A 21753-nucleotide genomic window follows, 5' to 3' on the forward strand; every position below is an offset into this window, starting at 1 on the left:
GGGGGGGGGATTCCAACTTCTTTGAAAGAAGCAATTGTTAGGTTGCTCCTAAAGAAACCCTTGTTGGACCCTTAAACATTTTCAAAACATTGGCCGGTTGCAAATCTCTCCATCTTAGACAAGGTACTGCAGCAGGTGGTATTAATTCAACTCCAGGCACTTTTGGATGAGGCTGATTATCTGACCCATTTCAATCGGGTTTTGGGCTGAGGTTAGGCACTGAAAGGGCATTCCTTGTGGTGGCTGATAATCTGTCCCAGGAAAGACAGAAGGGAGAGCTACTGTGGTGATTCTCCTGAACCTTTCAGTGGCTTTCCATACAGTTTAATCGTGATTTGGAAGAAATTCTAGTATGTAGGCAAGAAACAGATGTGGCAACCAACTACGAAGAAAGTCTTCTGGTGCTGAGCCATGTGCAAGGGAAGGAGGCAGCATGCAAGCCTGAAGACTTCCAAGGCTTGTTTTTGTGATGGTTTGTTAGTATGTCAAAAAAAAGTACCCAAAAGGCAATGCATTTTGGTAGCTACTAGCTAAAATCAAGATTCACTGTCCAGGGGAACAGAAAATGTAGCTTTAGACAGAACCACAGAAAGTACCTAAGTGTTCACATTTCCCATGTTACTCAATTCCACTGAAAGAAGAGGATAACAGTTTAGTAATTAAGAAGTGCCCCTGCTAAATCCTTTCAGCCACCCCACAAAAAACCTGAATGTACAGCTAAACAATCAAGAGCCCTGGAGTGCTTTGAAATGATATCTTTCCCCTCCATATGGCGTTAACAATCTACTGTGCAATAAGGATTACACATTCTCACCTTCCACCACACTCACTGCATTTTCACGGGTCAACTGAGTATCCTTTTTTCCAGGTGACTAGACAAGTGCACACACAAATTTCACTTAAAAGTACACTGGCTTTTGCCAAGTAGCAGCAGGATGAAATACACCACCGTAACAATTGAGCCTTTGTCTGAGGCCAAGACTATACCTATTAACATGCTTTGAAGCTGAGCCAATAAAAATCTCAGTGCTGGGATACAGTTTTTTGCGCCTAAACAATCTGTGCTTGTGTTTAATATACTATAGTCTCTTTTCAAGGCCCTGCCAATCATGCACTCTACATGAAGAGCCTGGCTGGAAAAAAAAGACAATTTTGGTAAGGGGGGGGGGAGAGAGATATTGAGAATTTATAGTGCCTTGAAAGAATAAATCATGCAATTAAGTTCATATTCATGTAGAAAGTATATTCATGATGTTTAGCTAAGACCTAAAGTGAAACAAACAGTTCTTCCAACCCCTGCTGTCTTTACATTTTGTAATTCAAAATTCCTGGAACAATGCAAGATTTTAAAGGGAACTGAGTCAGCAACTAAAAGGTACAGCATGCCTGAAGGGTGACTTTGACCATCAGAAGCTGACCTTTTCCCCCTCCTCCCCGGCCACTTCTACTCTCCCAGATGTTTAGGAACAAAAGCCACTCAAGTTAATATGTAGCAGACCCAAGATTTTTAAAGAAGGGGAAGTAGATGAGTTTGTAGGGTAAAACAAACATTACATTTTCATAGTGAGGTCTGCCTCCCTACACAGTAAGTTCACAGATGTTCCTTCTAAAGAGCACCATCAACAGTCGAACAGTATTTTTATTGTACTGATTGTTATTATTTGAATTGTGATCCCCCTTAAGCTTTTTTTAATAGAAAGGGGGAATATAAATACCCCATACAAACAAATCAAATTTAAAAAACGTTAACAAAAATGTGCACGTTCAATGGTAACACCATTAGGACACGGTGGAAAGACCCTGGAGAAAGTAAACGGGGGAGAGTATGCAGGAAAGTGCTTAGATGTATTTCCTTTGGTGATATATTCATTTTATTTATTAATCATACTTGTCCCCTGCCTCCAAAAAGCTTCGGATAAGGTATATGTGGTTCCCAAGTGACCTCCGATCCAGGCAACGCTTAAGGCCTGATGTGCTGAACATCTGCAACAATGCTCTGTGCCTTCAAATAACTAGCACTGGCAAACAAAGTAATAGGCCAGAACTACTGCAAACAGTGTTCCCTCTAAGCTGAGTCAGTGTGAGCTAGCTCACAATTTCTTAGCCTCCGGCTCACACATTTTTGTCTTAGCTCAGGAAGGAGGGCTCCAGGGCAAACTAATTTATGTAGTAGCCAAATCACTCACTCACAACTTCAATGCCAGTAGCTCAGAAAGTAGAACTTTTGCTCACAAGTTTCCAGAGCTTAAAGGGAACATTGAGTCTGCAAGGCTTCTTAAAAACTGGTGTCCATTTCTTCTCTGAACAACCTAACATTATGAACAAGAGAATGTCTTGATCTAGGAAGTGGAAGCAGTCCTTTTTCTTTTTTTCATTTTCCCTTGCCTTTGCGAAAGTGGCTTATGAGACCATTAGACCAGCCAATTCTAAACCATAGCATCTAAAAACACAGCAATCTTTTTACACAAAGAAACTGACAGAGAAATGGAACACTTAGGACAAGCCTTAAAACCAATCAGTATCACCTCAGCTAACCCTAAAAGCTTTAGATAAAAAGAGCTTTTGTATTGCTTTTGAAAAGTTAAAAGGGCCTCCCCCAGAGGCCATTCTACAGCTTTGAAGCAACAGCCGAGAAGTTACACACCTTTGCAAACAAAAGGCTGGATCCCAAGAGCTATTTTAGGTACACCCAGATGGATTTTTAACCCCCCTGCCTTGGAACAGCAGGCCCCCTTGTCTACCATACGCTTTAAAAAAATGCCGTCAGTTTCAAAAATGGCTTCTTATACAGAACAGCGGACTGCTATTTAAGAAGCAAAACTCTATATCCCCCTTGAATTCAAACAAATTGTGCAGTTTATTTATTTAGTTATTTATTGAGAAAATTTCTATGTGCCTCTTCAGAATCCTGCTCAAGGAGGCTTACAATTAAAAACCACAGTATAAAAATAAGCCATTAAAAATAAGCTGTTAGACATAAGCAGCATAAAAACTGTCCATAAAACAGAGCAGATCATTAAAAAGCTGGCAAGATGAACTCCCAATTAAAATCCTGGGTACACAGCAGTGTTTTAGCCTGGCACTTAAAAGAATGTAAACTAGGCACCAGGTGAAACTCAAGGGGGAGGGCATTCCAGAGGTGAGGTGCCACCACAGAAAATGTCTTGTCTCCAGTTGCCTCACCTCTAAAGGGGACAGTACAAAGAGCAGGGCTTGAGAGGCAGAGCATAACTGATGGGCTGGATAGTATGTATGTGAGAAGATGATCCTTCAGGTACCCTCAAGCCATTTAGAGGCTTAAAGAACCAACACTATGAACTGTGCCCAGAAACAGACAGGAAGCCAGTGCAGATCTTTCAGCCCACGGGTGATGCGATCCCTGTAACAACTCTCACAGTAGCCTGGCTGCCACATTTTGGACCAATTAAAGTTTCCGAACAATTTTCAGAAGTTTAGGTCTTAGCTTTAAAAGACAATTACATCTAATCTATAAAAATAATAAAAAAAATAATTTGCATTTTTTCCTGTAAGGAACAAGTAATTTTGAAAACTGAAATAAAAAGGCTTTTTAAAAAGCCTGGAACTCAACTGACAGTAATGCCTCTTTCTATTTACTCTATTTGCATGTTAATCTCTCTCCAGTTTATTTGTTAGAACCTTAGGCCAGGGATTAGCCTCTTGGTCCTGTATTTGTACAACTGCTAGCAAAACAAACGTGGCCCTCAAATCCTTGGTGTCATCAAAATACAATAAGGAATACTGCAACTGATTCTGTAGAATGACACAGGGAGCTTGCTCCAGAGAAATCCATGCTTCCCCTGCACCACCCCAAATATATACTAAACACCATGTAATTACAAAGCATCACAATATCAAGAGCTTCGGGTGAAACCTTGTGGGCCCATAACACAAAGCAGCCTCTCCGGGTACAGAACAAAGTTTAAAGATCAATTAAATCTTACCCTGGAGACTAAAGTATGAGAACTAGCAGACGCAGCACCCTGCAGTGCGAACACACAATTCATGTAAAAGGCAGACCATTCCAATAGACAATATGAAGTATGAACGTAAAGGAGGCATGAAAACACAGATTTCTATAGAATTATAAAGAATGCTGTGCAGGGATCACAGAGAAACAAAATAAGAGGCAATTCTTGTAAAAATTCACAGCCCTGGTTTCTAAAGAGTATTTTAGATGCAGGAAACATGCATTCTGTATATAAAGTATAACTGTGAAATATAAAACATCCAAAATACCAAGGGTTGTTGGTTTAAAGGCAAATCCACAGTGGATTAGCACTTTGCTGATGGTAAATAAGCAAGGAACAGTAATAACAAGTAACTAATTGTACTAGATCTTTGCTGTTATCAATACTAAAGTATCTGAATACGATACTTTAAAAAGTCTTATCAGTATTAAATGCATTTAAAAACGACAACACCATCTTCTTCAGGAACACTATAACTGATACATTGTGTACCTAAAATGTCTCTGACATGTATGTTGCTTCTTACAAGTTTCCAATAAAAGATGTTCCTTATAGCCTATCCCAATATTGAATAGCTCTCACTACACCCTAGTTCATACATTCATAAGGGTTACAAGTAGGGGTGTGCATTTGGATTTACCCGAGCCGAAAATATACGAGTATATTTTGGCATCTCAAAGGTATCTGGGGTTTTTCAGAAAAACCGGGGAAGGGGGGGCCAGTTCCATAAAAAATACCAGGTATATTTGGGGATTACCGAAGATCGGCAAAGCCCGAAAAACAGCTGATCTGCTCCAGCCGCTCACCTGTTTTTTTGGGCTTTCTTCTGCAGTCCTTTTAAACAAGGCATGTTCAAAGGGGCTGCAGAAGCCAGCCCGAAAAAAGTTGGGCCTAAGCCATTTAAGAATCCAGATCTCTCCATTAAGAAAATCATGTCCAATTAGCCGATCAAGCCATCAGCAAAAGAAACTTATTATGTCAACAAGTTACCATGTACAGATGCCGTAACAGTCACATGTTTTGAAAGAAAAGAGTAAAATAGGAAAAATACTGTCATGTTTTATAAATATTATCAGCTCTCAGAGATGAATGATGTAAAATATTCTCTAGTCCACGCCAAGAAAATTGGGTTATGTGAGATAATCCTTACCAACAAAATTAATATGCAAGTCTATCAATTTTCAGTTATGTTTATCAAATGTAAAAGGATAAAAAGTATTAATTATTTAATATCTACTGGAAATTAACAACAAATAACCAAAATGTACAGACAGAGAACCCCAAACCCAGTTTATTATTTTCTGCTGCTGGTTAAAGACTCGTTTGTCCATTTAATGAATTAAATAAATATAAGCACAGATCAGTATCTCTGGAAATTCATCTAATATAATAGGACAAAAAAGGAAGAGCTGAAAATTTAGAGGTCGGTGTGGACAGTACAGACTGTAATAAGATGCATAAAGTCAGGCTCAACAAGCCAAGGAAGAAAAATTGCAGGAAGGGAGAAACATTAGCTTTAGAAAGCAAAATGGTTTGACACCAGTTACCAAGCAGTGAAGATGAGATGGAACACAAAGGTTTACCCAGGCCAAGGGATTGTGTGAAATTCTTTAACACAATGTAAGAATCCAGACCCCAGAGAAGAAGGGCCGGAGTGGGGGATTCCTCACTTTTTGGTGCTTCTGCCACCAGCCAGCTGGCCGGTGGGGACCCTCAAACAGCAACATCCCTGACACAATGATGTCACACGAAAGTGACATAATCACATCAGAAACATCACACAGCAATGCTTTGCTTTTTGGGCAAAACTCTATGGTTTGAGGGCAATTTTACCATAGAGTTTTGACCAAAAAGCAAAGTGTCGCTGTGTGACATCCCTGATGTGATGTTGTCTCTTCTGTATGACATCATTACGTCCAGAATGTTGCGCGCTGTCCCTCCCCTTCCAGGAACGCCCCCCAAAACGCTCCACTGGTGTGAAGGTAGAACCTGGCAACTCTAAGAAGGGACAAAAATAAACTGTGTACAGACTATGAATTCTGTGCAGGAGACTTTCTTGTCACAAGAAGAGGAGGAGGAGGAGGAGGAGGAGGAGGAGATTGGATTTATACCCCACCCTTCACTTAGAGTCTCAGAGCGGCTTACAAACTCCTTTCCCCTCCCCTCCCCACAACAGACACCCTGTGAGGTAGGTGGGGCTGAGAGACCTCTGACAGAAACTGCTCTTTTCAAGAACACCTCTGACAGAACTATGGCTTGCCCAAGGCCATCCAGCAGCTGTGAGTGGAGGAGTGGGGAACCAAACCCGGTTCTCCCAGATTAGAGTCCACGCCCTTAACCACTACACCAAACTGGCACCAAAGAGAAGACAATGCACATCTCTGGAAATAGCAGATAACACAGAAAACACAATCGAGCACAACTCTTGTCCAATATGAAGGGATAAGCAAGAGCCACAGTCATTTCTCTGAGCACAGGCTCCCTTCATTTTAATAAGATATCCACAGGAGACCTTCCTGGTAGATTCTACTGTTATGCTGCAGTCCTAGGAAAAACCACACCCTCTAAGTCCATTGAAGTCGATTGGCTTGGAAGGATGTAACTCTAGGATTGCTCCCTATGGTTTAAACTTACAGCTAATATCCAGTGTCCATCTTCTGGAGGAAATGGGGTAGTAATAAAAGCACAGTATTAATGAAAGGACATCTATCAAGAATTACAGGTAAAGTGTAATACTTCTTTTGTCCAGTACAGATTTTCACCGTATCAAAAATGACTTCCGGTTAAAGATGAGAGAAATTTCATAAATCCATTTTTGTTTATAGTCAACAGTTTGAAAATTTGGCTTTCCACTCTGCTGGAGGGACATCAGAACTATAAATAAGATTAAATGAAATTCTTTGTGAGAAGAAGATTTTCATAACGGGTTGTATTACATTTTTTTTTTTGTTCTGTATGAGTTCTGCTTTCTCCTGCTGAGAGATGTGAAAAAAAATTCTTACACAGTTTCACTTTTTGAGTATAGTTTGCCATGGACAAATCAAATAGTCTCATTTTAAAGGCTGTGTTACAGGGAGCAGAGCACCAATATCATGGATAGCAATTTCATTGATCGCTGATATCAGGTCTCACTCTTTTTCTTACACATAATCAAAATGGGATTTAAATGGCATGCTGTGAAGAGAGAGTATTAAAAGAATGCAGCATGGTTTGCGGAGATGGATAACGGTGCATCTAGAACTGGAGGGGACGTCTTATGGAAAGCAACTTCAAATCATACCACCAAGGGAAATGAATCATGATGAATGCCAAAAGCTTCTTCACAGACGCAGTTACGTATACAGGTTTCATGCCCAAATTCTGTCAAGGTGCCAGAGATCTTTTTTTAAAAAAATTAAGGGGGAAATACTGACATATTTCCAGGAGCCATTCAGTTTCCAGAGCCTGAATTCTTTAAACCCCACTCCTTTTTTTTAACAACAATGGCTGAAATCCTACAAAGCCATCTGCACATATTGGGAAGAACTGGAGACATCTGAAATTTCTACTACAGCCACTCACCAAACGGCACATGACTGCTTTTCACTTGAAAATCACCTTGCCTTTCAGTCTTGCAAATGACAGAGGAAATAAAGCAGACACCTCTGTCTGCCTGCAGATTTTCTCCCTGTCTGTATGCGTGGTGCATTTTACTAGACTTAGATCTTAAGCAAATTCATTTGGAAACATTCACCTTCCACTGAACTCAGTAGCAGTGAAAGGCTCATGTGGAAAAGGGTGGAATGCAGCCCTCAGACAGTGCCACTGAGCTGCGAGAAGGAGAACACCCTCCCCCCCTTGCTCTTAGCAATGAGGATCACTAGGAAACAACAGAGGATGTTGTGCAGAGGATGCCTGCAGCACCCAGCACATGTCAAGGTTTTCTTTGCACTGCTTCTTAATCATAGTTAAAATAAAAATCTAAGTAGTTAAATACACTTTAATATCGTTACCATTGCTAAAATCAGCAAAAGCTAACTGTAAAAAAGGAAAACTGTTGTTAATATTTTCCTTTCCATTCCTTACCTGCAACAAAAGATACCCAAACTGCTTTAAAAAGGGGGGGGGGGGCTACTCTTAACTTGCTGCCCTGTTCACTAAAATTTGAACTAATTAAAATTGATCTGCACACCAGTCAACTAAAGCGTCATTTCACTAATCTACAAATTAAAGATTGCAATCCTACTTCCAAACATTTTAACATATATATTTGTCAGAGGAGTGGCTAGAGCCTTGAAAATACTTGCAACCTTAATATCATGTTAGAAATTGTAATGCTTCATCTCCCCTTGACTCTTATCTGTTTCTAGCAATCAGCACCTCCCTGATCTTATGCACTTTGATTTGAACATGAGCTTTCAGACTGCCATATCCATGAACAGCAGGAAAATCAAAGAAGTGACTATCACAAAAGAGTGGCATATGAGCTCCACCTACAGGGGGAGAACTCAAATGAAAAGTTTCATGGATCACATTACTTTAAAAGGAGAAGAGGGGTTCCTCCAATTCCAGTCACAGTCCAAGTGGCCATTCTCCAGCTATTAACAAACCTTCACATTCATTTTTTTCAGACTTAAAGGACAATTGGATACAATCCTAAAACTGATTATGTGGTAGCACAAAACATTTCCATGCAGAAAACACTTTCAACAGAACAATGTTTTTGCAATAAAATTACCGCATGAAACATGAGAACAAGATCCCATCTTTAGAGGATTGTTATATAATGCAATGACATAGATTGTTTGCTGCAATAACTCTACACCCACAATCTATCTATGAAGGTGTTGGTATGCTGGCAGATGAGAGGGGAGAGAAGTAAGGTTTCTGCTTGGCAAGTCACACTGCATATAAAACTCTCTCTTTTAACAGCAACTTTTATTTATTTACATTACTTATAGTCCACCTTTCTCACTACAAATTGCGGTATGAAGCATCAGTGTTTTTTTCTTTTTAACGTACATGCTTAGAAATGCAGTTGCAGAGGATGAAAATAATACTTGCTTAATGTCCAGGCCTGAAAGAGGCTTTGTGAGTTGGGTCCTAGCAGGGATCAAAGGCCCCAGTAGGAAAGTTTACACTCAAACTTTCAGAACTACTGTAATTCAAAAATTCTAAGCGACTGCTGCTCTACAGGAGGACATGGGATGTTGCCACCTGCACACACAGAGGAGAAGCCACTGTCACCATCTCGGGCAGAGCGACCTCTGTGGCTGGCATGGACCAGGGCTCCTTGGAGTGACAGTCTAGCTTTGGACCACCTGCCCCAATGCACCGACACCCTTCCAGCCTATCCTCACCACACCTTCTGTCAGCTGACACAATTCATCTAGACTGCTAAGAAAAAGTCAAAGGAGTGAGCACGTGGAGACAGACAAGAGCGTGAACTTGTCAAAATCACTGCTTCCCTGTGCATTAAAGGGCAAAGTAATGATTTATGCACTCATGCTCTATTTACAGTGATCACTGGGTAAATTTTTTTATACTCGGGAATCTGTATCAAGTACAAAAAGCTGCGTGAGCAACTGTCCTTAGACCTGCATCATTCTTAGCAATGTGGAAAGACTTACTCGATTACTCATAACCAATTAAGGGATTTTGTTCTAAAATGCACAATTTAGACTACTGCAACAGAATGGTTATTAGTGTTTCTCAAATGTAAATTGTTATTCCAAATAAAGTACTCCAGCATTCTGTTGATCTAAGTTTCTGATGAGACAAAAGCTTTGATAGCTCTCAGATGTTTTACAAACATTTCCAGAAACTCCCACTGAAGTCATACCCTGTGGATTCCATTATGTGATTGCTGACACCCCAGATCCATGAATCATCACAGGCTTTGATCAATGCAAGCCTGAATCAGTGTCCTTGGAAATCTCTCTGGAGAATAAGCCATACCACTAGCTTCCAGCACATCTGTGTAAAGCAACCGTCATCTTGAAATAAGATGATGTTTTTAAGTGTGGCTCCCCATTCCAACAATTACTCAACAATTTACACTGATATGGTAGGCCTGTAAATTCCAGACTCAAAACAGAAAACAATGGCTTGCCCAACTAATTCTACAAACTGATCGCTGTTGCTTCTTTTGCCACAGAGCAGTTGTAATAAGTTTGCTGCACAGGTTGATGACTCTAAGGCTGTTAATCTGATAGAATGACAACTGTTCAGGACACCGTGGAATGAAGGTACATTCAACAGTGAGATACACATTAGGTTACAAAAATGCTTCAGAGGAATGCTGACTCAACTGTTTAAAGTGAATTTCTTTGTGGTCATGAGTGAATGCTTCAAAGATTGTCACTTAATGTCAAGACTGGCAAACTTAATCTTGAGACCAGCAAACTAGACAGAAAGATGAACATTATTTTCCTGAGTCCTTCATGAATTTAGCCTGAGCCTGCCTTGGCGGGGAGGGTGGGGTATAAATTGAATAAATAAATATTTATTTGGACCCAGTTAATAATCTGGAGCAACATTATACCTTCTAATAATTCACAGGTAAATACAGGGGTATTTCTGAAATGCCCCAGTTCTCGTATGAAGGATTACTGCCCCCACCCAATATTACATACACGATTCCATCAGCTGTACTGATTTGCTCTGCCACAGTCTGCCCATTGAGGATTTACAAGCCAAGGAGGAGACTGTTCTTCTTGCTACTGTCTTACAGTAAGTTCAAAACATTCCTCAACAGCTGCTGTGGGTAAAATAGCAGGCTGCGTGCTTTATGGTGCCTTAGTGTTCATGAACTCTGATTTACATGTCTATGCACCACTCTGGAGAGAACAAGCTCCCATTCCTGACCCTTCAGATTTAAAATCTAAAAGTCTTGTGAAACCTGAAGATTGACAACACTACTAACTATCCCTCAAAACATTTCAACCTGACATCCCCTAAAAGCCAAATTAAGGGTCAAAATTGGCTCAGTGGTTCACCAAGGAGAGGGACCAGGAAATAGAGGCTATTCCTCCTAAAGACCATCAGAGTGCATGACACATGGCTACAGCTACACAGGAGACTGCTTGGAGCCCCTGGGATAATACATACACATTAGAACCTTATATTTCTTCTACAAATCTTGCAAAAAGATTTGCTTAGCTAATGAAATAAATGGGTTTTTTTGGGGGGAGAAACAACCTCGGTGATTTATTTAAGATGGATAAAGATTTCAAATACCTCATGCCATGCGACTTTTACTGTACTGGAATAGCTACTGCCCATTGAACATTATAAATCATTTGATCTGTAGAGCTTTGATTGTTCCCCTTCCACATTGCTGCCACTTACCTAGCTAATACAAGTTGCAATACTGATTCTAATGCTAGCATCTAACAGGTGACATAAATAACTGCATCTGGCTTTACTGCAAGGAATCACTCTTCACCACTCCAAAGGAGTCTATCATTGGCACTATTAGACCTGCACAAAGTTCCCTTTCACAATTAAAGCATATCTAAGATTTATGGGACTGTAGTATCCAGGCCATACTTTATTGAATATTTTTCCAGTAATCGCCTGGGAATAAAAATAATAGGAAACTTTTGAAGGAGAAACTGGTCACCTCAAGGCTAGACTACTGCAACGCTCTCTACATGGGGCTGCCTTTGTCGCAAATCCGGAAGCTGCAGCTGGTGCAGAATGCTGCAGCCAGGCTGTTGATGGGTCTCTCTAGGAGGGACCACATTCAGCCTGTGCTGAAAGCGCTGCACTGGCTGCTGATAGCGTACCGGATCCGCTTCAAAGTGCTGGTTCTTACCTATAAAGCCCTATATGGCCAGGGTCCAGCCTACCTGAGAGACTGCCTTTCCCCACATGTTCCCCCAAGAGCACTACAGTCAGGGCCCCAAAATCTGTTAGTCATCCTGGGCCCCAAGGACACCAAACTAGTTGCAACTAGGGCCAGGGCTTTTTCGGTGGCGGCTCCTACCTGGTGGAATGAGCTCCTGGGGGAGATCCGGGCCCTGCGGGACCTTATGCAGTTTCGCAGGGCCTGCAAGACAGAGCTCTTCCGCCAGGCCTTTGAGTAGAAGCCGCCGCCCCACTATACCACCACCATCATGGTATCTTAAAGGATGCATCGACAAGGCCCTGAGGAAGAACCTGGAAAATGTAAAGAAGATCCGATAAGCCGTCGCCATTGGGCACAAATATCATGGGAGTACCACCTGGAACTGTGTTGATTCCATCTTGGATTTATGATATCAGTAATTGATTGAGCACCGTTGTTACGGCACGGCTAATTACCTTGCCCTTGTTAGCTGCCCTGAGCCCATTGGGGAGGGCAGGATACAAATGTGAAAAATAAAATAAATAAGGAATACAGCATGTCTTTTAATAGTCTGTATGGCTATTCAAGAGATCCCTGAAGCCTGACAGCTGAACTAGAATTGAAAATACATTTAGGTTACATATGGGGATATGCAAAAAGAAAGAGAGAGAAAGAGTCAGATTTGGTAAATAATGTAAACAAGTTGCATAGGTTTCAGTTGGAAACGCATTTATGAGAAATATTTATGGGAAATGCATTTCTGTGTGTAAGTACCACCACCCACCTGGGATGAAATTCCCAGGGATTGTACCCTCACCCAAAGCATCTTCCAGACCAGGTTACAGGCAAATAATGAAATCATTCCCATTTGACAGACCATTAAAATCCTTACTTGCACATTTGATGCAGATGGCTAGTTTAATAGCGCCATTTAATACCACCTAGTTTTACCAACAGGACATCCAGGGTCAATTCACAACAGCATCCCAAGGACACAGTGAGGCCCATCCTATAAGCTTCTTTGTTGTGACAACAACTCACAGATTTGGACCTTAAGTTTCTCTATCAGCCCAAACTTTATAAAGTTAAAAAATTTAAGGCAAAGAGAACAATGCACCAAATACAAAATCCCATATATGAGGTAAACAGGCATTTGGTTACTGAGCAGCTAGTTTCAGAGAAGCCCATATCGTTGCTTATTCCAGCATCATAACTATTGTCTAAATTTCTTTATAAATTATGAATTTATATACAACATACCACACACACATATATACAATATACACAAAGATTATACTCAGTAATTACTTTAAAATCTTTACATGGCAAATGACAGAATGAAAATATGATGAATTAAAATCTCACAAAACAATTCCATTGGGGAATAAACTTTTAAAAAATCATTTAAAACATTTATTAGCTGCCTTTTTACTTTATAGGAACTCAAGGAGACTTACAATGTAATAGAATAATAAAACACAATAAAACATACTAGGGTGTGCCCCCCCCCAAAAAAAATTGGGGATTTTTCAGATTTGGTATATTGGATCCAATATTCCCGAATTCCAATACTGGTATGGTATTTGGATTCAGGATTTTTTCAGGAATCCTGAATTTTTTCAGCTCCATTATATCCTTTGGGGACCATTATATTGAATGAGGAATCTATCCGGAGGTCTGTTTTTTGAGGCAGAGACACCACATTTGCAGCATAGTTTCAAAAAGTTTGGACCAGGGTGTCCAATTCTATGGGCCCTCAAAGAAGGCATCCCCATCCTCCATAGTTTCCAGTGGGGGGGAAACTGCAAAACCCAGCAAGGGTAAAACAGAGAATCTCTGCAGTAGAAACTGACGGTGTGGAGTTTGTTTGGTTTTTTGTAATGTACAGTGTCCAGCAAAACCCAATGCCACTGTGGCAATGCCAGCTCGATGAATCCAAGCAAGGGGGAATTGCTAGTCCAGCAGAACATTCCAAAGGCATTTAAAGGGCTCACAGTCCCTTTAAATGCATTCTGAAAGTCCTGATAGTCCGCTCCGAAGGCATTTAAAGGGACTGCAAGAACTTTAAATGCCCTTTAACTGTGGCTACCTGGAGTTCCCAGATAATCCCAAATATTTTTTGGGTTATTCTGAATCGGCTGTAGCTGAAACAATCCTCAAATGTATTTTCAGCTGAAAACTGATATTCTTCAGCTATTTTTTTGGCTCGGATATACCAAATACCCAGCCCTAAAACCCACATTAAAGCCAGTAGTTAAAATCAATAACTTAAAACTACCAGTAGATAAAAGAACTAATCAACTAATCAAATGTGGTCATGAATAAAATTGTCTTCAGCTGCCTCCTAAAAATCAAAAGTGAGGGGGCCAGGCTTGGGGAGGTCTTTCCATAATTGTGAAGCTGCCACAATTAAACTTAAGAAGCAGTCACTCAATATTTTATTTAATGCTAAAGATGGGAAATTTAATACAGGGTAATAAGTCTAAAGTGATGCACTACTCACCTACGGCTATTTTTCTTCTCTGATTCTTCCTCTTTAGAAGGTTTTTTAACAGTTAGATTAGTATCTTTCTTTAACTTCTGTGCAATACGTTCTTTCATTTGATGTTTCTCATCACTATCCATGTCATCCTCTCCATCATGGCTTTCACCTTCCTCTTCATCCTGAGCAAACAGCATAAAATGTAAACACCCTTATCCACTTTTTACAAAAAACACCTGAGTGCTTCATTTCACTAACAGAACATGCTGTGTATTTCTAAATAAAAGCTAGTTATATGTGAAGGGTAGGGAGACAGATTTCAGAAACAGTGAAGCATTTATCCAAGGGGAAAAAGGGTTTCCTATAATTTTTAGGCATTCTTCAAGGAGGAGAAGAGAAATGCCAGTCCTAAGAATTACAAATTACGACTGAATACAGTCCCTTAAGTAAGTGCATGAGAACACAGGTAGAGCATTCTGGATCAGACCAGTGGTCCATCTAGTCCAGCATCCTGTTTCACACAGCAGCCAACCAGTTGCTTTGGAGGGCCATACAAACAGGTCATGTCCGTCCCCTGCTGATGCCTTCCAGCACCAGCATTCAGAGGTTTGCTGCCTCTGTATATGGAATCTCCCTTCATTCACCATGACCAGTAGCCATCGATGGACCTCTCCTCCATGAACCTGTCTAATAAAGCTATCTATCTTCATGGGCATCATTACCTCCACCAGCAGTACATTTGACACTTTAATTACTCATTGAGTAAAGAAATGTTTCCTTTTTTTCTGCCCTGAACCTATTTCTCAACAGTTTCATTAAGTGCCCCCAAGTTCTAGTACTATGGGAGAGAAAGAAAAAGCTCCCTCCAGCTACTTTCTCCACCCCATGCATAATTGTATGCCTCCCTTTAACTGTCTTTTTTCGAGAATGAAAAGTCCCAGACACTCCAGCCTTTCCTCATAAGAAAGGTGCACCAACCCCCAATCATCTTGTTTGCCCTCCTCATACTTTTTCTAGCTCTGCAATATCCTTTTTGAGATACAGTAAAATAAAAGTCACTTGTTTATCACTGTGATGTGTCATTTAAAAAAAACAAAAACCTTTTTTCAACGTTTCTTACCACTATTATTTTCACCTGCTTAATCCTCAGTCTTATACAGATGTTTAAACTGTACACACAGTTGGGGATTGTATGAGCCCTATGTCTTCCCCTACCTGAGATTCACAAATTGGGATTCACAGTAGTAAACACTTAGGCACATAATAAGTCCAGTAGTCAGAGCTCTGTCCATATGACTGACTCTGTATACTCCACAAGATCCAGTTGCCCAGGCAGAACACATTGGCCTCTGCATCTGCAGGCTCCTACATGAACATGGAGTCAAATGACTATCAGATGTGGGAGAGAGAGGTGAACACAAAGCAGGAAGATGGGGAGGCATGATCCAAAATGTTTTAAGCTGTGATTTGAGCCTTCTTGAGCCCATCTGTGAAAAGTATTTTAAAGGTATAAGTATTTTAAAGAAATCTCTCCACATCTGTTTAGGACTCACTTACTCCTCCACTGAGCCTTCTTCTTTAATCCTTTTAATTCCACCAGTTCCCTGCGGGCTCAGGACAGCTAGCTTCAGCTGTGACTAGCCTACTCAGTTTTAATGCTTAAAATTCTCTGTGTTCTCCTTAGCGATTATGGTTATCTCCCTTATAAATAAAAGCCAAATGGTGGTGGCACTTCTCTAGAACATTCCACACGCTCCAAAATCAGTTCACTCTCTGATCTGTCATTCAGAGGGTCTCCCTATCCACTGGCTGCTTTGCCTGAGTCCTGCCTCCAACATTCTAAACAGTTTGCTGTTCCTCCCCCCCCCCCATAGCCAGAACAGAGGTTATTTGCATATACAGCCTCACTGGCCTTGGAACACAGAGGTCGTTTGCATATACAACTTGATTGGCTTTGGCCTCTAACATTCTAAACAGTTTGCTGTTCTGAGGTAAAATGTGTCCAATCTCCAGGTGAGGGCTGGAGATCACTCAGAATTACAACTGCTTTCCAGATGGCAGAGATCAGTTCCCCTGGAGAAAATGGTGGGCTCTGTATCCTTCGATGCTGCTGAGGTGGCCCCCGTATGACAGCCAATGTGATGTAGCAGTCAGGGCTTCAGAGCACAGGAGAGGCTGCAGGTGTGTGGGGGGTGGAAAGCTGAAGAGTGAGGGAAAAATAAAGGTAGGTTGATGATTGGCTGGGAAGGAGATAGTTGCCAACTCCAGGTGGGAAATTCCTGGAGATGTGAGCCTGGAGAGGGTGATGTTTCAGGAGGCATGGGACCTCGGATAGGTACAAAGCCATAGACTCCACCCTCCAAACCAAGCATTCCCTTCTGGGGAACCATCATTGCCAATCTCCAGGTGAGGGCTGGAGATCACTCAAAATTACAACTGTTCTTTAGGTAGCAGAGATCAGGTCCTCTGGAGAAAATGGGTGGACTCAGTGTCATTATACCCTGCTGAGGTCGCCACAGCAAATTGACACTGAGTGTCCAAGGCCGGGGCACCCGCCCAGAGCCTCTTTCTAGAGACCGTTGTATTTATTTCCACAACGTCCCTTTTTCCTAGTTAATACATATTTATTAAATGTGCCACTGACATTTCAGAAGGACCTCTGCCTATGCTATAACGATTTACTAATCTTTTTTAAAAATGTGCACAGCTAACACTTATGCCCTGTCAGTATCAGTGGAGTTAAACGTTTTTATATAACTGATACATAGTGCAATCCTAAAACAAGTGACTCCCTTCTAAATCCACTGAAGTCAATGTGCTTAGAAGCGTAACATTCTATTTAGGGAGAGTAACAAGATGAAGCAGAATCACTATATTGACCTGAAAAAACATAAGCATGGAAAAGGGAATTACTCTTGATGCACAAAGTGCAGGCATCAATAGTCACGCGGCAACTTTCTGGCAGGTACCCGATTGTACTGAGAAGCATATCAGATGCAACGATTATGAGCTCCTAAAAATGTTTGTTTATATTATGCAAATTCATTTGCAACATTATTGGAATATTGGAACACTGTAACTTTAAGGCTTTCTTGTGAATATTACAACCGCAGAGTGAAAGGGGCTCCGAATTGCTGCTGAAGCAACACTTACCTCCTCTGAATTATGCATTTTGCTTTCTTTCTCACTGAAAGACAAAATAACATGTGTGAATAGATGCCTCTCTAATACACATTAAATCATCTGGATAAGGCCAAAATTGCATTTAGAAGTACAGGAGGATAAACACGCCATTCATAGGATTTTCAGACCGAGAACGCTACTCCTTTACCTTGCTTATCAGAATCATACTAGAGGAGCAAGGGTGAACAATCTTTAGCAAACATCACTAACCAGGACTGGGCTGGCACCCTCACCTGCTGCCTGCTCTTTTAGCCCCATCCAGTTACACCACCACTTTCCACCTCTGCCCATGTCCTTCCTTTAAAATAAAACACCTCTGAGCATTTGTTAACATTTCTCTCCATAAAAGTTTGTCAGAAATAGAACAGCACTAATGGCTATTGTTCTATCAATGCCTGCCTACCACGGTGACACCCAAGTACTACAACTGCTGTGAATGTAATTTATTACGTATATAGTAGTCTAGGCTATATAACAGTCTAGGTAAAAGCTATTCCACATGGAATATACGTGGCTGGATTAGGCTAGACAAGCAGAATGCAAAGGACGGCTGGGGAGATAAAGGAAAAAAGAGGGGAGAAATGGCAGACAACATAGTGGGGGAGGGAGAAAGAAGGAAGGGGAAGAAATCATACTGAAATCATATAGTGAGAATTTGCCTTCTAGACAGATGAGACTGAACAGAGGAGCACTCTGTTGGTTGGGCTGAAAGGCTTGATTAGCATCTCGTTACTCAATGACTATTAATGAGCATCATTTTTTCAGTGACTGTCCATCACTTTCCTTTTGCATTTCAAACTGAAAATCCAATTGAGGATTCTATCAAATACAGAAAAAAGTAGGGAGGGAAATGGGCAAGAGACAGAACAAGCACATCAAGGAAGGGTAAAGATTCATGTAAAAAAAAACCAACCTTCAAGAGCTTTTCTCTAAGGAAGGTGTCTGCAGGCATGCGAGGGAACTACAAACAGAATCCCTTTAGGTTTGCTGTCTCTGTTCAAGGTGACAGATAATCACATCATTTCTCGAGTTTCAACCACTTCTGAAGGGTCAATCTATAGTTTCTCTCTCCCAGGAGGCAGATGAGGAGACAGATTATATCACAGTGACTAGGCCAGACACAATGGGAAGCTGCAACAGAGAGGCATCTAAACGACACAGCTGCTGATTTTAATAAATAGCATATTAACCTTTCAATGGCAGGAACTGAGCTCAGGTGCGGATCATCTTTCAGTAAGTCATGGCTGCTTTTGCTTTTTCCTTTCATACTCTAAAATTCAGGGAGGGAAAATGTGAAACCTTTATTTTATCCCATCCAACATTTCTGTCAGTGAACAACTATAGCATCATTCCTCATATACAACGTATCTTCAGGGAGGAGCCAGGGCTCATTGGCAGAGCATCTGTTTTGTCTGCAGAAGCTCCCATGTTCAGTCCGTGGCTTCTCCAGTTAAAAGAGTCAGGTAGGAGGTAATGCAAAAGACCTCCAAATGAGACCCTGGAGAGCGGCTGCCAGTCTGAGCAGACAATACTGACCCTGGTGGGCCAGTGGTCTGATTCAGTATAAGGCAGGTCCATGTGTTCAGTTGCACATGGAATAGGACAACATAATAAGAGGCGAGTTATCCAAGTAAATCAACTAGGCTTTCTCAATGCGTTGAAGAGCTCCATCCACAGTTATGGACAAGTTCAATACAATTTAGTCTTGGCACAGAAGTATGCCCTCCCCCCAGTACAGCTGCAATGAGTTAAGAGGGACTCCTAGACCTTCCAAGCCCACTCATATAAAAATCTAAGTTCTCCACTGACAAATTTAAAGTACTACCACATTTTGGCAGAATAAAACTGCAAGATAATTTTTTCCCTTTTTTGCATGCATGTTTCATCTGAATTTGCTGTGTTCCATTTCACTTATTTTTTGCACAAAACTCATTAATCCCAGTTGTTGCTATGAAATGGAGGTCCTGATCAAGCTAAGCAAGGGGGAAAGTTGCAGAGAAATATCCAAGCTGTCAGCCTGCAACAGTTACCTGGCTAACTTTGTTGACTTCCACTTCCTCCTCTTCAGCTTCTTCTCCAAATGAAAGCAAGCTAAAATTTCTTCAAACACAAAAAGAAAGATTCTCCGTATTGCTTAAGATACTTTGAAGTTTCAACTAAATCCTCTCTACCCACCACTTATTTATACAGCTTTACTTTGTTGTTCAGTCGCACAGTTGCGTCCGACTCTTCGCGATCGCATGGACCAGATCATGCCAGGCCTTCCGGTCTTCCGCCGCCCTCTGAAGTAAAGTAAGCTTTACTTACTGTAACCTTATATTGTACGATTCTGTTATTTCACGGGACTCTTTTCTCATTCAGAGTTAAGTAAGTGGATCCTAATTTTTGCATACAATTGTCGAAGAACTATAACTTGTCACAACTGATAATTACTTTGTGCCTTTGGATTTTGCCTTCTTTACTTCTTCCACTGCTTTTTCCTTCTTCAGCTTCTTACTGGTTCTTGGAACTATGTCATCAAAAGGATTAAACAAAACCTACAGGGGGGGAAAGATCTATTTTCAAATCCTTTTAAAAGAATTTTTGAAAAAAGCAATCGTCTTCAAAACACACTTAATCAGCATCTTGTACTGCAAACTGGTCGTCTGAGGCAGCGCTGAGTCACAGCCAATATATGTAGAACATGCAAAGAAGCCAGTGCTCAGTTCTACTCCCTCGTGGGTTGGAGCAGACACTTTTGGGAAGGACTGCTCATTGCCCTGCCAACACCAACCAGGTCAGGAGCCATGACTCAGAGAGCAGGGCAATTCCACCACTCCCCTTCCTCTGGGGATTCTAACTGCCACCAGACCAGCTAGCTCAGGAAGAACAGTCCGACAGAAATGGCCCCAACACCCTGGGCCATACGTCATTATCTGCTCTGCTCCCCACCTGGTTTAGAAACCAGTTCTCCCAAGGAGGGCTTGACTTGTAGTACAGGCTTCTGTTTAGACATGAGCAATTTTACCATTTTTTATGTAACCCCAAGGATCAACTACTTCAACAAACCCTGTGTAGGACCGTACAGCCCTGAAGAGCGCTGGACGGCCGCACGGGGCGAACTGGTGAGCTGAAGAGCGATGAGAGAGGGCGTATTGCCCCTGGCCCACGGAAAAATCAGCGAGCAGAGAGGGAAGTGGCAGTGCTTGTTACACCTGGTAACTGCTTCTCAAGATCCAGACCCTGAATCTTATTGTGCCAATAGTGGCTTTTGCTATGTGGATGTAGGGAATGAGGATGAATGGGGTTGGATTGGACCTTGGTGCATGCATATTGAAAAGGAATGTTGACTGACTGCAATAGGATGGTTGAATTTGAGTGATTGCCAGGTTTTAGAATTTTTAAAACTATCTATGGAAGAGTTAGGGAGATGTTGAATTGTTAAATAACCATTCTGTGAATGGTTAGGATAGATGAATATTGTTAGTAACTGCTTCCAGGACGTTTAGTTCGGAGATTGAGTGATGGTGGGTGCCCTGGTATTTGTATTTGTAGTAGAGTAGTTAGTTAACATTTAGTATATCAGAGAGCCATGAGGCTTGCTTTCTGTACCATAGGAAGTTAGACAGTGGGGTAGCGTAAAGAGCTAGTGGATTTGATATTACTGTTTCAGCTCTGGGTGGGTGAATTGCCTGCTCAGCTAGTACCAGTAGTCTGTGGCCATAGCAAAGACTAGTGGGTGCAGCAATGCTGGAACAGCAGATTCCGGTGCTCTTGGGGAGGGGAAAGTTCAGCGGTGGGTCTAGGCAAAAGATCAAGGGAAGGGCCCCGAGAAGAGGATTGGCTCGATGCCCTTCCAGCTTACAACCCATCCCGAGGGAGGTCTGCAGTGGGGCTAGGATGAAGAACCCCTCTCCGTCATTGGTATTGTGTAATGCCAGGTCCATTAATAACAAGACGACAGTCCTCCGGGACTTCGTCACAGAACAACAAGCGGACCTGGCGTGTATGACTGAGACCTGGGTGCAGGACGGGGAGACTGTAACTCCCTCCCAACTTACCCTACCCGGGTTTTCGGTCCTGCACCAATCGCGGACTAAGGGGCGGGGGGGAGGAGTGGAGATGTTCATTCGGGAGGCTTACTCCTTCAGGGCGCTCCCCGTGATGGAGATCGCGGGTATGGAGTGTGTCGACTTGGTGCTGGGGACCGAGGAGAGTTTGGCTATCTGGCTGGTGTACCGACTTCCTAACGCACCGGCCAGTGGCCTGTCGTCCCTGCTGGAGGCCGTATCAGGCTGGGCGCTGGAGCA

At 41.7% G+C, this 21753-nt stretch overlaps 1 protein-coding gene across 1 annotated transcript in view; it reads right to left on the minus strand.

Moving 5' to 3' along the window:
• The window catches only part of CWC27 (CWC27 spliceosome-associated protein homolog), a 145560-nt gene that overhangs the window by 114970 nt on the left and 8837 nt on the right, over positions 1 to 21753 (minus strand). Inside the window, exons 6-10 of the mRNA XM_015410135.1 lie at positions 19898 to 20001; positions 19495 to 19564; positions 18655 to 18734; positions 17435 to 17468; positions 14303 to 14463 (exon numbers count right to left, since the gene is read on the minus strand). Coding sequence (XP_015265621.1) covers positions 14303 to 14463; positions 17435 to 17468; positions 18655 to 18734; positions 19495 to 19564; positions 19898 to 20001 — 449 coding nt within the window. The remainder of the gene's footprint in view (positions 1 to 14302; positions 14464 to 17434; positions 17469 to 18654; positions 18735 to 19494; positions 19565 to 19897; positions 20002 to 21753) is intronic.

This window comes from Gekko japonicus, unplaced genomic scaffold (genome assembly GCF_001447785.1).
Source record: "Gekko japonicus isolate JY-2015 unplaced genomic scaffold, Gekko_japonicus_V1.1 scaffold179, whole genome shotgun sequence".
NCBI lineage: Eukaryota > Metazoa > Chordata > Lepidosauria > Squamata > Gekkonidae > Gekko > Gekko japonicus.